At 43.0% G+C, this 16,649-nt stretch overlaps 1 protein-coding gene across 4 annotated transcripts in view; it reads right to left on the minus strand.

The window, feature by feature from the left end:
• CHRDL1 (chordin like 1) overlaps nt 1-16,309 on the minus strand; it is a 115,486-nt gene extending 99,177 nt beyond the window's left edge. For all 4 annotated transcript variants that reach the window (XM_033408818.2, XM_012537348.3, XM_033408817.2 and 1 more), the window contains exons 1-2: nt 15,886-16,309; nt 12,589-12,737 (exon numbers count right to left, since the gene is read on the minus strand). In XM_033408818.2, the coding sequence (XP_033264709.1) occupies nt 12,589-12,737; nt 15,886-16,037 (301 nt within the window). In that variant the 5' untranslated portion in view covers nt 16,038-16,309. The remainder of the gene's footprint in view (nt 1-12,588; nt 12,738-15,885) is intronic.
• Nucleotides 16,310-16,649: the final 340 nt, after the last annotated feature.

Below are 16,649 nucleotides of genomic sequence, written 5' to 3' on the forward strand. Positions count from 1 at the left end.
GTCTTTTATTATAAAATTAACAGCGTATACAATATACTGAGTTGGCCAAAAAGTTCGTTCCGTTTTCCCATTAAAGTTTTCCCGTTATGGGAAAACCCAAACGAACTATTTGGCCAACCCAGTACATTTTGTAAACTACATTCTAAAATTAACACATTGTGGACGTTTTTGTGCCATTAAATATTTCCCCCATACCACATGCCTAGTAACATGATTCTCCACTAACACAGTTGAACCATAATTTCTTAACCCATCCCCTATTTGGGGGTATCAAATTATTTCCTTCTCTTTCTTTTTAAAAAAATTCCATGAAAAATATCCTCGTATATAAGGACTTCCCTGGCAGTCCAGTGGTTCAGGCTCTGCACTTCCACTGCATGGGGCCCGGGTTCGATCCCTGGCCAGGGAACTAAGATCCCACATGCCATGTGGTGTGGCCAAAATATAAATAAATTAAAAATATATATGTTCTTGGATATAAACCAGTGTACGCAATACTGGTTATTTTCTTAATATAAATCCTTAGAAGTAGATTTATTGGGTCAAAGGTTTTCAATGCTTTTAAACTCCTGATCTACATTGTCAAGCTGCCCTCCAGAGAAGCTACACTAATTTACTTTCCAATTGCAGTGTGTGAAAATGTCCAACACAGGATATTTTAATTGCTTAAAACTTTTCAAATTTGGTGAGGGAAGTGGAAACAATATTTCTTTTTTTCTTTATCAGGAAGGTTGAATACATACTCATTTCTAGTAAGTATTTTTATTTCCCCTTTTATGATATTACCATTATTATTATTAATATTGTCATATTAAGCTATATTCTTGGACTAAATGCAAGTGTTCAAAACCATTTATTAATTAAAAGAACTCAGAAAAATCAAAATTACTTTGCAGACATAACTTGTATATTTTTCAGCCAAATCTTAGGAATACAATTTTCTTGGTACACACACAAATTAGACTTCTGCTCCACGGTGTTCTAGAATGGAGCAGGAAAGATTTTTAACAATCCCTGCATCTTTAACTGAGGAGAGACAATCAAGAATTTCCCAAAACAAACATCGAAATGAGGCACCTTTTGCAAACTTCCACATGTTGGTGAGAGGAGAATGACTGTTTCTCTACAATAAATTTATAATGTAAATGGCAAACACCTAAGTTATTTGTATTTCATATATACAACTTATCTAGACATTTCAGAAAGAATCTGAATATATGCTTAGAAGCAAATCCATGAAGGAGCCTACTTAAGTGGCATTATTACGCTAGTATAAATTGCCTTACTTGTATGGTTCTTCAGCCACTTATCTTGGATGGAGGTAAGCTAGGAATTACTTTGTCGATTTAAATCCGCATCGCAAAGCAAGATGGAAGCTTGTGTATTATGTATTTGATTCTGGATTATTCTGTCAGAAATAATTAGCTCACTCAGAAGTTGACATCAGATCTACCTACTAAAAATATGAAGTTGGATGAGCTTCCATTATCAGCAATGTGATCTACATGGCTGTGTGATTTATTCCTTTCTTGATGAAAAAGAAATGGGATAATAAAATATAAGGACCCCTGAAAGATTCAGCAAGCACTAAAATAAGACATGCTGTCAAAATATGGGTTTCAAGCGCATTTACATATTTTTAATACTCACATCCAAATTGTTAAAGATTCTAGCTTGCAGGAAAGTCTGTTTCCAAAGGAACAGTATACAGCGAAGCCACAAGGAGGGTATTCTTTATATATACCTTTTAAGCAAGTTGCTATCATTTCTCTGAAATATCTTTAAGACAGGTTATTTCATGGACACTATGAAATGGATCCTTTCAGTATACCTGAGCTCACCACTATTCATGAAAACCACAGATAGGGCTTCCCTGGTGGCACAGTGGTTGAGAGTCCGCCTGCCGATGCAGGGGACACGGGTTCGTGCCCCGGTCCGGGAAGATCCCACATGCCGCGGAGCGGCTGGGCCTGTAAGCCATGGCCGCTGAGCCTGCACGTCCGGAGCCTGTGCTCCGCAGCGGGAGAGGCCACAACAGTGAGAGGCCCGCGTACCTAAAAAAAAAAAAAAAAAAAAAAAAACACCCACAGATAATTCAAATAACTTGCTTCAGCCAATAGATTCTGTTTGTCCCAAATTCAACCTCTCAATAGTACTGGTAGACAATGTGCGAAACTGAGTGATCTAAATTTTCCTGCTCCAAATTTGGCTCAAAGGCTAAGGAAGTAGATGATAAATGTAAAAAGGAGCCAAGGAACCAGGTCCTGAAAAACATAGAGCCCGATGAGAATGATGATAATAACGAAAACAACAACAAAATTTGTTGAACACTTCCTATCAGCCAGGCTCTGTTCTAAGGGTTTTACATCCATAAATTCACTAAATTCTCACCACAACCCTACAAGGTAGATCACATTATTAGCTCCATTTTACAGATGCGGAATCTGAGGCACAGGGAGGTTTGGTAACATGCCTAAGTTGACATGACTAGTCAATGTACAGAGCTGGAATTCAAACCTAAGTAGTCTGGCCTCAGAGCCAAGGACTGGAACCACTAGAGCATTTTGCCTGTCCTGCTACATTGTTGTAAGGTGCATGTCACCCACTTTTAGAACTTGAAAAATAATGGGCTTCCACACATTCTTGCCTAACTTTTTCTCAAGATACCCTTCCACCCTACCTCTGAGACGCAGCTTTGCTCATCTTTTAAAGAATAAGGTGCTGTCTGTAGTGAAGTCAAGTCATGCTCAAATAGATTATATGAGATGGTACAGCTGGCAGACTGCATTTTGCATTTTTTTTGCTATCCATCTCAATGATAAATCATAAAGTATGAAATAGTGCCCATGCTCTCAAAGGCTATGAAATCTAGTTGGGAAGCCAAGAGTACCCCAGCTAAAGGTTCTTTTTCATTCTCTTTATACCTATCAGCACTTTCCTCATAATACTCACATGGCATTTATCTCATATTACGATACTAGTGTCTTACAAACTATGCATCTTGAGGATGAAAATATCTTACTCAAACACTAACTTCAGAGAGAAACCCGACCATAAATGCAAATATAATGGTCTTCATCAAGTACCTTGGTCCTATTACCTCAGAAACATGGGATTTTGCCAATTATGCCCCAGACAGAAATCCACTTATTCCTGGAAGGAGCAAATTCAGGAACTGAAGGCAGAGACAAGGAGCTAAACAGTAACATCACTGGTGCTATTAAACAATGCTTCTGTAATTACTGGCACCGTTTTTTTTCTATTACATAGCAAAAGTAAACACTATAATCTTTAAGACATTTTTTTACCGTGGCTGTCCAAGATTGAGCGGTTAGCACAATTATAGCTGATCTCTCCGTGAGCACACCGAACAATGATCAATTTTCAGAAACTACAATAAAGTCCATTTCAGCACATGCTTCTAAGTCTGAACTTTTAAAAACTTTTTGCCGTCACCCAGGAGTGAATTTCATGAGTTACACAGCATCATTGACCACACCTAAAGTTCCAGTATATCGTCTTGGACAAGAAGCACAAGTGAGCTGATTTGACTGAAGCAATGATGCCTCGCCAACTTTTAGGAGATACAGGCAAGAAAAGTAAGCTTATCACCTGCCAGTACCTGAGAGATACCAGCTGGAGAATTCATGACTTACCACTAACTCATGGTATCTGTTGAGTAGAACTTGATCCCAAAGGAATTCCAACTAACATTTGAGATGGACCTTCAACCTGCATCATCATAGCTATTTTTCAAATGGTTCAGCTGGCCCTAATTAAAAGTGGCAATCCCTGCTACTTTAGGGGGGCCCTGTTAACAGAAACAATGACGACAAAAAGTAAACAACAGAGATGTGCCACTATGCCATCAATGTTTTGCCCAACCATTACTGTCTAGCACCCAGGACTAGGTCAAAAGGTCAATAACTTCATCACCAGTCTAAAGGCAAGAAAATATTCCCACGAGCTGTTTTCGATAAGAGCTATTACCGTAGACACATCATCATGTAAGTATAACAATAATATTTATTTTATTATAACACATACAGTCAGTAGAAAGGGAGAGATGGATCTTTGCTGTTCATTATATGAGAGGACAAATCAAGTAAACAAATTCCTTAAGAATTTATTTTTTTAAAAAAAGACTACTATAATAGTGAAGGAAAAATTAAAAGCCCAAGTACTTTCCTTCTGCCATTCATCAAACTTGAAGCAGAATGGAGGAAGGGCAGGATGTAGTAGTTACTACAGAAAAAAAGGGTCCTATTTCTCTAGAAATTGGGTTTCTAGAATTGAAGTCTCAGTCAGATTTCCTCAGGGCTTTAAGACTTCCTTTCCAGGCGGTGGAAGCCAATGAAAAAGGAAAGCCAGGAAAAAGCCAAGTTCTTCACCTTGAGTATACAGCTTATTCCTCTTTATCTGGGGGTTAATTACCTTATTCCTATTTGTTGGATCATTCGTCCAAAATCAATTCAACTTAATATATATATTGAGTGGCCTATGCACACCACGGCCTTCCCACTACCTGCCTTTTCTACTAGCTTTTCTATTAGCAGGTGGGCAGACTCAACGAGAAGAAAAGGGTCCATATTTCAAAGAGGTTTGACAGTTGAACAAGGCGACGTTATTGGCTAAGTTGAGAAATGGAGATTTTCCATGAAATTTCAATTCATTGTGCCCTTCTATCTCCCATTAACATGGATAACTGGGACTTGATGGTATTCTCATTAGTCTTTACTATGAGGCCATAGGAGATCCTTTTACAGAAAGGCTGTTCAGCTGGTGAAACCTGATCTGAATAATTTTTCTGGCCAAAATCACCTCTTACTTGTCATCTGGCGTAGGACTTCAGGCAAAAATCAAAGCTCTTCTCCGAAGAAAACAAATTGTTTTTTCTATCAGCACCTCAGCTGCACAAGTCTCTGCTAAAAGGGGTTTACTTTCCGCTTGGTCAAGAATTCAAGTTGTGCTCTTGAACTTTTCACAACAGGATCGACTTTGCATGTTCTGCAACTGGCATCTAAAATATTCAGCTTTCGCTTTAGACAACAGGAGTTATATCTCCACTACAGGTGCATTTGAGAGAATCAGTCGTTAATTGGCATAGTAAACCAAATTCACTACAAGATAGTGCTTCATTTTTATAAAACAATATGTATGTACAGCTGAGCGTAGAAAAAAACACTAGAAGCCTATATGCCAATTAACCATGATTAACGTAAATGTTGAGATTACCAATGACTTTTGTTTTCCTAATACTTTTATGTACTTCTGAATGTTAAAAAATGAGCATATGGGCCTTCCCTGGTGGCGCAATGGTTAAGAATCCGCCTGCCAACGCAGCGAACACGGGTTTGAGCCCTGGTCCGGGAAGATCGCACATGCCACGAAGCAGCTAAGCCCGTGCACCACAACTACTGAGCCTGCGCTCTAGAGCCCACGAGCCAAAGCTACTGAAGGCCAGGCACCACAGCTACTGAAGCCCGCGCGCCTAGAGCCCACGCTCTGCAACAAGAGAAGCCACTGCAATGAGAAGCCCGCGCCCCGCAAGGAAGAGTAGCCCCTGCTCGCCACAACCAGAGAAAGCCCACGTGCAGCAACAAAGACCCAACAGCCAAAAATAAATAAAGAGCTGCCTCAGGTGTATTTTGTTTTAAAAATGAGCATCTGTTTTTTGTTTTGTTTTGTTCTGGTTTGGTTTTTTTGCGGTACGCGGGCCTCTCACTGTTGTGGCCTCTCCCGCTGCGGAGCACAGGCTCCGGACGCGCAGGCCCAGCGGCCATGGCTCACGGGCCCAGCCGCTCCGCGGCATGTGGGATCCTCCCGGACCGGGGCACGAACCCGTGTCCCCTGCATCGGCAGGCGGACTCTCAACCACTGCGCCACCAGGGAAGCCCTGAGCATCTGTTTTTAAATAGAAAAAATAACGTTAATATAAACTTTGCTTAGGGCATCTGATAATTGACAATCCAATCTAGTAGACATATTAAACAACCATTTGTATAACATTTATATGTTCTAGCCTTCAATTAACTTATATCATCCAAAGTTAAAATATCTGGGCCACTTTTTCTTAGCACTTACAGAAAGACTTTTACTGAGTTAAAATTTAATACTTGCCCTCTTCCTTTACAGAGGGTTAATAAAGAAATGCCGAACACAATTCTTCTCTCTTCTATGAAATTAAGGTTACAGTTGGTGTCTTTGTACCACCCAGAATGTGCTTCATGGAAACATCCCATCATTAATACTGTTTGAGTAAGTGGGAGGTGGGAAATAAATCTCTATAGATGAAACTATAATTGTCTCTTGCCCACCAATGGAAACTTTCTCTTTTTATCTTTTCAGGAATCATAAGCCAATTTAGAATGTGAATAATGTACCAAAGCAGGTGTTAAGAACATCTACCCTTTCTACTTTCCTCAGATTGCCTCCATTTTTTTTCATCTTTTAGAAAGTCATCTTGCAACCATTGTTTCATGTATAACCCGTATCTAATTTTTTTAGAAGTAGGCAGGCTATAAATCTTAAATGAATAAAATACTCTTTGCAACAATCTTGTGTCAATGATAAAAGTCTGGGTATGCTCCAAGTATCTAAAACCAGAGCCTTGGTTTCCCTTGTCCCACCACCCCAACCCCTATTCTGGCATCCTTTAGTTTGCTGTCCAGAAAGCAAGAATTCCTCTCAGTTAGAGAGTAGAGAATCTTTAGTTCAGAGAGAGCATGAATGACTCAACCAATACCACACAGCAAGCAACAGAACTGACCAGAAACCAGGTCCGCTGACTTAAAGCACAGTCCACTCGCCATTAGACTATGAGGACATTCCAATCCTACTGAGAAGTCAGGGAAATCTAAGAAGCGTGGACATAAAGGCACATATTTTTAACCTTCCTCACAAATTTCCTCTGGCTTAGCTTATTTAGGTTCCAGAATAACTTTAGTCCTAGTCTCTGTCTTTTAACTCCCAAATAGTATACTGCCTCTCTTAGGAATTCTGGTTACAAAGTTCTTTACTCACTTACTCGGATCATCTCATGTGTTAAGTGGCTGCCATGTGCAAAGGACTGGGCTTCTCTTCGAGAGAATGCACTGGCTTCCTCAGAGAACTGCTAGACACACACTGGTGTAGTGAACAGAACACTGAATTTGGAGACCTGGGTTTTCACTCTGGCACTGCCTTGGACTTACTGTCTGGCCTTGTACAAAGTCACCTGACCTCACTGGGTTTCAAGTTTCTCATCTGAAGATTAAGGGGAGAATATCATTTGGCTTGCAAGAGAGTTACTTGAATCGCTACCACTTATTAAAGACTGTGTGCCAGCCACTGTCACAAAGCACTCCATGTGAACAGTCTCATCAGTTCTTCAAATGACCATGTTGATGGTCACTACGCTATTATTTCCCCAACTGTACTGATAAGACCGCTAAAGCTGGAAAGATTAAGCAACGTTCCCAAGGTAAGTAAGAAAGTCATGGAGCTGGGGTTTGTATCTACGTGGACTCCAGAGCTTCCATACCCAACCCCACTGGTTCCCCCCCAGTATAAAAAATAATTATGAACATACTTTGAAAAGCATTAAACTATCTAATTTTAAGGTATGCTTCATTTATTCTACTTCCATCTATTTAAACCCCTAAGATGTCAACGGGTCTACTCTTCTGCTAGCTTCTTTCTCTTGTCAAAACATCACCTCGAACGTCCAAGTGAGAATCTAGAGGTGGAAAACTCAAGCCTTTCTGGTTGGCTTTCACAATAAAGAGGCTGGGTAGGCTCCATAAGGCCATGATCCCCATGTCTCAAATTTTCTAAGTATCCTCTTCCTTCCCTTCACTCTTCTGGGGACTCGCCCTTCCTGGGAAGTTCAGAGGCCCATTTTCAAGCAAATACAAACGTTGGAAGCTTTTCTCCTGAGGAGAAAAATGAATGAGAATCTAGTCCCTTGGAAGACCCAGCTAACTCACCTTATAAAGCAGGAATGGACGCCATGAAATACACGAACAATTTCTCTCCCCAGGATGACTGCCAGCCTTGGCACAGGCTGGTCCATTTGAAATACATAATTGAATATTCTTAACAACTCAACTCTTCCACCTCACTTTGATCAATAGTTCATTACCTAAGTCAGAATTGCCAAAAGAGGCAAACCCTTCAGCCTGTTTGTCCTATATTTGCATGAATATTAAGCACTGAATGTTATGCTTCTTTGAACATCAAAAGAGCTTCCTGGCCTCTTTTGACTACAACTTTAACAACAGAGCATAATGGAGTTACACAAAGACCTTATCCCGGCTAAAGACCTCAAACCTTGCTGCTTCTGGACAGTAACAAACTTTTATATAAGCCATAAATGGCTCATTCATCCACTGTGATGCACGTTCAGTATTTCCTGGGTTCCTGAACCTGTCTTCCCTCCTGTGAGAGCAAGGGAATTCTGGCTAATTAGCTACTAGTAAGTGGTAGCACCCACTTCTACTTTTCCTTGTGCAAACAGCTTTCTGCAATTGAAGCATTTTCTGCAGACCTCCTCAGACTACACCAATTGAGTGAGCATCTTTGACCATAACAGCATCCCCTCTCATTCCACCCTGATGCCTAAAACAGGAGAGCAAACAGGCTACAGAGCATCTGCCTTGACCTAGAAACTTACACTCGAACCAGCCTGTGAAAAATCAAAAACCTTGGCTTCCTTGGGTAAAATGGTATCAGGGAACAAAGAGAGACGGGAAGCTTTATTAACTTTACACTTAACATGTTTCCTGAAGTTTTTCTAGTTTTTTTTTTTAATTAAAAAAAAAAACCCTCTTTTTACTCCTTCCACCCCCATACCTATACCCTTCTCTAGAACTCGACGGTAGAAATATGGGAAACAAGATGTCCTTTTACTTTAAAGGACTTTTACCTGTTGTAAAAGTAGTATTTGCCAATTGTGGAAACTTTGTAATAAAGAGAAGTACAAAAATGAACAAAAGTAACAGTCGTGCACCTACCACCCAGAGATAAAAAGTTAGTTCCCGGGGCTTCCCTGGTGGCGCAGTGGTTGAGAATCTGCCTGCTAATGCAGGGGACACGGGTTCGAGCCCTGGTCTGGGAAGATCCCACATGCCGTGGAGCAACTAGGCCCATGAGCCACAACTACTGAGCCTGCGCGTCTGGAGCCTGTGCTCCGCAACGACAGAGGCCGCAACAGTGAGAGGCCCGCGCACCGCGATGAGGAGTGGCCCCCGCTTGCCACAACTAGAGAAAGCCCTCGCACAGAAACGAAGACCCAACACAGCCAAAAATAAAAAAATAAATTAATTAAAAGAAGGCTCAACATTTAAAAATAAAATAGTTAGTTCCCTATTGCACACCATGCATGAATATAAATTTCAGATAGAACAGAAAATTACGGGTAAAACCCCAAATTATGGAAGCAGTAGAAGAAAATACAAGAATATGGAGTAGGAGGGAATTCCCTCATGGTCCAGTGGTTAGGACTCCTCGCTTCCACCTCAGGGGGCACGGGTTCAATTCCTGGTCAGGGAACTAAGATCCCGCATGCCGCACAGGGCAGCCATAAAGGAAATGAATGACAGATCTGACTACAAGAAAATTTAAAACTTCTGTACGGGAAAATACAACTTATACAAAGTTTAAATCAAATGGTAGACTGGGAAAATAATATGTGAAATACAAAAGTTAATAAAAACATTTGATGTTACGTTAATAAATAAGCTTTTGCAAATCAGTAAGACACGCACCCAAATGAAAGCCAATTCAGTGAAGAAATACAATTGACTTAAAAATAATTGAAAAGATACTCCAGTAATAGGAAAGTATCACAACAAAACTGAGATATTATTTCCCCTATTAAACTGGCCCTAAAATACAAAGATTAATAATACTTTCAGTGAAGGAATTAGAAATGGACATGCATACAAAGATGGTGGAAGCATAAATTGATACATTTTTTGAAGGAAATTTGACAGTTCTTACCAAGATTAAAACTGAACATACACTTTGACCTAACAGTTACTCACAAATACTTGCCTAAGTGCCTTAAGACATCCATTAATGCCTTACTTATAGTAATAGCAAAAACTGGATACAACCTAAATATCTACAAATAGGGACTGGTTAAACAAACCATGGCACACTCATATAATTGGGAACTATGTAGACATTAGAAAGAATATGGTACTGTTACACTGCAATGTTCTAACATGGAAAGATGTCCTGGACACACTGCTGAATAAAAGCAGGTTACAGAAAAATATATATATAATATCCAATTTTTGTAAAAGAAAAAACCCTACAGACATGTATATATGTTTTTATAACACAGAGAGAAAAGAGTTTGGAAGAACACACAGCAAACTATTAGTAACGGTCATCCCTGGGGAGTGGGATGGGTGTTGAGAGATACAGGTTCTTTATGAAGTTCAGATACTTTCATATCATTTTGTACAATGAATATTATTAATTTTATAATTTAAGAAATTTTAAAATAAGTTAATATAAGCATTTTCAATAAGCAGTGTTTGAATGGTAGCATAATAGTACATTACATGGATCATTTATGTAACCATTCCCCACTGCTTCTAACTTCTCTTAGAGCTGTAATATAAATCTCTGCGCATGTAGTGTGTGTGTGTGCGTCTGTGTGTGTGTGTGTGTGTGTGTGTGTGTGTGTGTGTGTGTGTATCAAGGCAACATACCTAGGGCATATGCTTTGAGAGTTTCCTTTTAGTGGAGGTAAATTTGCACATGTCTTCGAGACAGTTAGCTTGGGTGTGGCCACAAAGAATGATGCTGAGTGGCTCATTCAGGGAATGACCATGACCTTAGCCTCATTATCTGACTATAAGCCTGAAACACTAGACCAGAACTGGTCCCCTAGGCCATCTGTTACATAATCATTTTGACACCAACTGAATATCAAAGGGGCTTGGGACAGATTCATAAGCAGTAGGAAATGTCAGAGAGTGATAGTTTTGGGGGTCTGTCAATCGTTTTTCAATCATATTTTTTTTGGTTTGTCAGTTAAGCTCTAAGTTGCATGGACAATATTCCTCAATTCTTCACGAATGTGGAAGGCTTCCCAGAAGAGATGGTCTTCTAACAAATAGTTGCAAGCTTCCCCATGCTGCCAGTAAGTCCATAAGGGAAGTTTCTTCCTGAGAGAGGAAGGATTTTTAAGCCCAGCTGCTTGCGAGTTTAGCTGAGAATGGATGGACAACTTTTCTATCATATCCACTTAAATCAAGGAGGACTTCTGGAAGAGGAGGGTTCTGAGGTCGATTACACATTCAAGTAGAAGGAGAAGGAGGCCCGTTGAGGACTGCAAGAGAAGAGGCTGATCCAAGCTTCCTTAATGATACCGTGTCCTGCTAAACTTCCTGCTGTGCCTCGATCACACTAGATATCACCACGGATTACTCATGTTTAAAAGCCTAATCAAAAGCACTATCGCTCCCAGGAAGGAGACTCACTTTACTATGAAAATCGTAGTGGGGCAGAAACACAGGTAACAATGGAACAGGTTTGGCATTGTTCTCCCTGTCAGCAAGCCTCATGCCTGATATATTTAACTTATGCTGATAAAGGAGATAAATGTTTAAGTGATGGGCTTCAGATGCTGTTTCAGCTCCTACCAAGCATATTTGCACAGTTCCTTCTCATGAATAAGCTCAGTGGAGCAGAGAATGCCCCTCTTGGACCAGTTCCACTTTGTGCTTCTTTTGATGCAGCCAAAAAGGGGAACTAGAGCAATGGCTTTTCCTTCAAATTTAGGGCCAGGGTCCACCTCAGAGGTGGCTGCAAGTGGCCCAAAGAAGGTGAGGCTCACAGTGGGCAAAGGCAAGCAGAAAGTTCCTAACAAGAGCAGCGGTGTCAACGGTTACTCATAAATCTCCCAAATGTGGCTGTGAAGAGGGTTAATTACTCCCCTTTCCTGCCACTCTGCTTTCTCCAATGTGTCAGCCCATCACACGGATCGCTGACTTTCTAGAAATATTCCCTGGCTTTGCGGGGACGTTCCTTTCAATAAATGCCATCCAATTTGCTCACGGTCCCTGGAATCTCAATTTCCTCAAAGGATTTTTCATCTCAACCCAGTTCATGTGAAGGTTTTTTCCTTCTTCGTTTTTCAGCAGAAGGGAAGAGGCAGAGCCTGCTTTACATTTTTCTTTTTTTTTTTCTTTTTCTTTTCGGTGTTATTCTTTTTCATAAACTGAAAACCTTTGCTGAAGAGTCTGAAATTTGGGAAAAAATCCAGCTCATCTGTCAGATATTTCAAGAATTACGTAAAATGGAATGAGATTTGTACAGTTTAGAACAGGAAAAGGAAAATAGGCTAATGTGTCATGTGTCCTATGAGATGAAAACTATATGATAATCAGAAAAACAGCCCCAAATTTAGTTAGCCCGAGTCAAAGCTCTCATTCTTTTACCAACTCACGCATAAACCAGTAACATTCACTTTCTTCTCTTAGAATAATGGCATGGCCACATTTGGGCTAAATCACAATCTCTTCAGATTATAATCACACTTTCAAAGAAATTACAAGAAAGTATCTTGTTTTTTAAACTCAAGACACTTACGTTTTACTTGCTCTGCTTTGCTTCCTTCTAGGAAAAGAAAGAACAGCAACAAGGAGAAGATGTATCTCATGCCTCCCATCTTCCACTTTTTTCTCATTCTGGCCACTGCAAAAGGCAACTTGAAACTTTCGGGGCCCTGGGTACTCAAGCTGTTGGGAAGAAAGCAGAAAAGAAGACTTAGAACAGATCCTCTGGAACTGATGGAGATCTCTGATGCTTAGGCTCCTAACTTGCTGGGGAAAGAGTGCTGGAGAATTTACATAAGTGCAAGCATTGTTTTTCTGCTAAGAAAAGAGAACTTGCCTCTCCTGTCTTGCAAAGACTGTGGGGAGAAATTCAAGCGGATGAACATACATTCCTATCCAACGCTGAGGCTAAATCCTTGCAGGCAAGTCATAGGAAAGTAAAAATAAATTTTGAAATCCTCATTTCTAAGGGAATTAAAGTTGATTTCTCAAGAGATTTTCTTTGGGAGAAAAGGGAAACTGGGGTTTGCAAAATGGCCATTTTGGCAAACAAAAATAATAGGCAGTGACCCAAACAATTTCTGAAATGAAAGTTAACTGATCTTAGCTTCAAGACTACCGTTATTATTAATCCTTCAGGGATGAGGCACGACTGATCAATGTTTCTCCTGTGTCTCCTATGAGATCTATAAGGAAAAACTCTTCCAATGGGTGATTTGAAAATATTTAAATAATTCGAGAAACACCACATTTCAATCTGGGGTTAACATTGGATGGGAACTGAGCTCAACGATCTTTTCAGAGGGTCCAACCTAAATATTGAGTATAGAGAGCTGGATGGAATGCAAGATGATCATTCTGGAGAGCTGAATTGTCTTTGGGCCGTGATGTGGATGCCACAGCTCTTACTTTAAACGCTATGAAGTTGGCCAGGTAATTTAAAATCCATTGTTTCAAATTACGAGTATGTAAGTAACCAAAGAAAAACTGTCCATAGAGAATAAGTTATGCTATCAGCCAGGCTTTGCAGAACTGGTCTGCCTCTCTACGTCCTCCCTGCTCCTTAAACAAGGATAAATTCTCCTGGGACATGTTCCTAGCCTTCCAAAGACCTGGGTTCTCATGTCTTGGTCCCCTCTGTGAGCTTTTGGTCCAGCTTCAATCACTGGAATGTCTACCTCTGTCCTCTGAGAGTTACCAGGTTCCATTGAAGCAACTCATTTCCACGAACGCTTTAACACAGCTACTCATCCCAGTGAGGTTTCTTCCTGAGCCTACTTTAATAAGCTTATCCCCCAAGCCTCCAAATGAGAAAGATTTTTTTTTAACCGCTGAAATCCAATTTATCACAATCACGTATGGGTCTCGGGGGGGATTTCTGAAACCACGGTTTTCGGGTCTCCCCATGCAAGAACCAACCGGGTTGTTTTTCTTGTACAATGGTTGGGTGATTCGGTGAACAGTAGCATTGCCTCATAATTCAAGCTGGCAAGAAAACGGCTCTTAGAATTTTTTTGCTTTTCTTGGGTCTCAACTAATGGTATGAGCAAAGAGAAAAGTTGGTGACTAGAGAGCAATTAATCTCTTTTGGCGTTCCTGTCATCTGTGTGGCCTCCCCGGCTGGGATGTCGAACATCAGAAAACGAATCTCTTTATAAATAATCACTTTTGATTTACAAGAGCCTGAAGTCCTGCCTTTGTATTCTGTGCAGAGCTATAAACCTGTAAGAGTTCCCTCCCCAGGTCTCCGTTCAATTTCTCTTTATCGCTTTAACTTTTTCTTTTGGGGGAGGGGGGCCGTTCAAGACATTTGTTAGGGCTGCAGCAATAAACACCAGCAAGCATTGCTGAGCAAGCATGCCGACTCTTACACTTGCAAAGAGCCAAAATGTCCTTAATTTTTCAAATTACACTTTGACCCAGTTAACTGGAGTTATTTCGGTATTAACTCTCTGTCTGCTTCACACAGGCCGTTGTGCCGTTGAACTTGCACTGGCCCTTTTACAGGTTACTTAGAAATGTAGCCATTGACATATTTTGGGGGCATCCAGGCCCCAACAAGAAAACAACAAAGAAAACAAAATTCTGGGACTAACACTGCAGAGTGGGAGAGGGTGAGTGCGCTTTACAAGAGAACAAGAAACAGGTCAGAACCTAAAGGAATGTATCCATTAAGGGGCCTCACAAAGTTCATTTGCGTCAAGCAAAGGGACCAAGGCTGGGACTGCAAGGCAATCTGGACCACCAAGTGTCAGGGGTCTGTCGGTTCACAGAAGAGGTCTCCTGGGTAGAACAGAATCAGAGACGTTCCCAAAGGAAGGCTAAGGGATGAGCACATGGGCCAGCTCTTCAGGACCCACAGTGTTTCTTTAATCCTGCCGAGAGGCTTCAGTGCCCTTGCAATCTCACATTCACTGTCATCTGTGGGGCAGCCTCCAGGGTAGCAATCCTCTTTCCGACAAACAGTAAGAAGACACTGGATTCTCAGGCCCGTGTCCATCAGCTAAAATCCTCTCCCCGGTCTACCACCCAACAAGAAAAGCTCGGTTCACTGGTGGTAGGTTGTCACTGAAAAATGGCAGCTTCAGGCCAGGGTGTCTCTGGTCTAAGTCGAGATGCCTTCATCGCTGCTATGACTGAAGAACAAGGCCCCGCCATTTGGCTTGCAAAACACCTTTGCTATCTATCATTTCATTTTATTCCCCACAACAACCCCACCTTCAAAATGGGCATCCTGGAGCCCAGAGAACTCAATTGCCCATTCTCAGAAAGTTAGTGGCAGGGCCGGCAGGCACCAGAAGCCAGGCTTCCAGGCCCTACGTTCTGGCAACACTGCGTTGCTCCCCGAGCCTAGCGTCTCCAACCCAGACGCCAGTGGTCCGGGCCGGAAAATGAGGCAGATGTCCAGAGGGAGCATAGAGGAGCCTCTCGACCAGTCCGCCCTGTTTGGTTAACTTGAGCACGTATGAACTACCTACGGGTCCAGGGCACCTCAGCAAGCCAGCAAAAGGCTCGGGACACATGCGATCACTAAGGGGACCGTAGAAAGCCGTTAGGTAGCTACCCAAGTGGCCTCCCCGCAGCTCCAGAGCCTGGAACTACGCAGGCCGAGCGAGAGTGGCGAGCGGTGAGTTCGAATCCGGCGGCCTCCGACCTGCCTTGGTCTGGCGCCCTGGGCTCCACCTCCAGCCGGGCCGCGGGCAGCTGTGGCGGAGAGCGGGTTAGGGTGGCAGGTCGGGGAAGTTCTGGGCGCCCTGGGGGAAGACGGCCCACCTGTGCAAAGGCTGGAAAGGAAGGGAGGGGAAACGGGCGCCGGACACTGCTCACTTACCTGGCCACCGGCCTCCTCCGTCTTCCACGCGTGCAAGCGCTCCGAGCTCCCCGGGGCGCTCCTCCGAGGACGAGGACTCGCAGGTTGTGGCGAGAGCTGGAGTGCGCGCGAGGGGGGAGGGGGGACTCAAAAGTGGGTGGGAGGAAAAACATCACCGCCCTCACACCACGAGGGAACAGCGGCTCGCTCGGCTCCCGGGGGCAGAGACAAGGCGCGGGCGCGGCGGCCCGGGGCCACCTGCCCGCCCGCCGCCCGCTCCCCACTTGGCCCGAGAGGCCGGCCGCTCGGCGCGGGCGGGAATTCCGCGAGCAAGCAGCCGCTGCAAGCCCGCACCCTTTCTCCGCCCCGGCACCGCCGCTCTCTCCCCGCTCCCCCGACCCGAAAGTTAAGAAATCGGGAGAAAGTGTGAGGCTCAGCCGGCGACTTTCCCATCACGCAGCGCCCACACGGCACCCCCCTCCTCTGGCTAAGCGAGCGTTGGGGTCTTAAAGGGACCGCACATCTCCTCCCGCCCTTCCACCCGCTCTGCGCTGGATGCACCTAGGAGCTCCCCGCCGCTCGCGCGCGGCCTGAAGACCCCGGCTACCCTCTGACTTCCCCGCTGGAAGCCCGCAACCCCCTCTCCTCCCGCACGACGGCCTCTCTGCGTGCACCTGGCCTGGTCCTGAGCCGGTGCGCGGGACGCAGGATGAGTTGGCCTCGAAAATTATGCCCCAGCAGGCTGCTTATCATTTCCGGGCATCTCCCAGACCCACGTCGCGGCT

This window comes from Orcinus orca, chromosome X (assembly GCF_937001465.1).
Source record: "Orcinus orca chromosome X, mOrcOrc1.1, whole genome shotgun sequence".
Lineage (NCBI taxonomy): Eukaryota > Metazoa > Chordata > Mammalia > Artiodactyla > Delphinidae > Orcinus > Orcinus orca.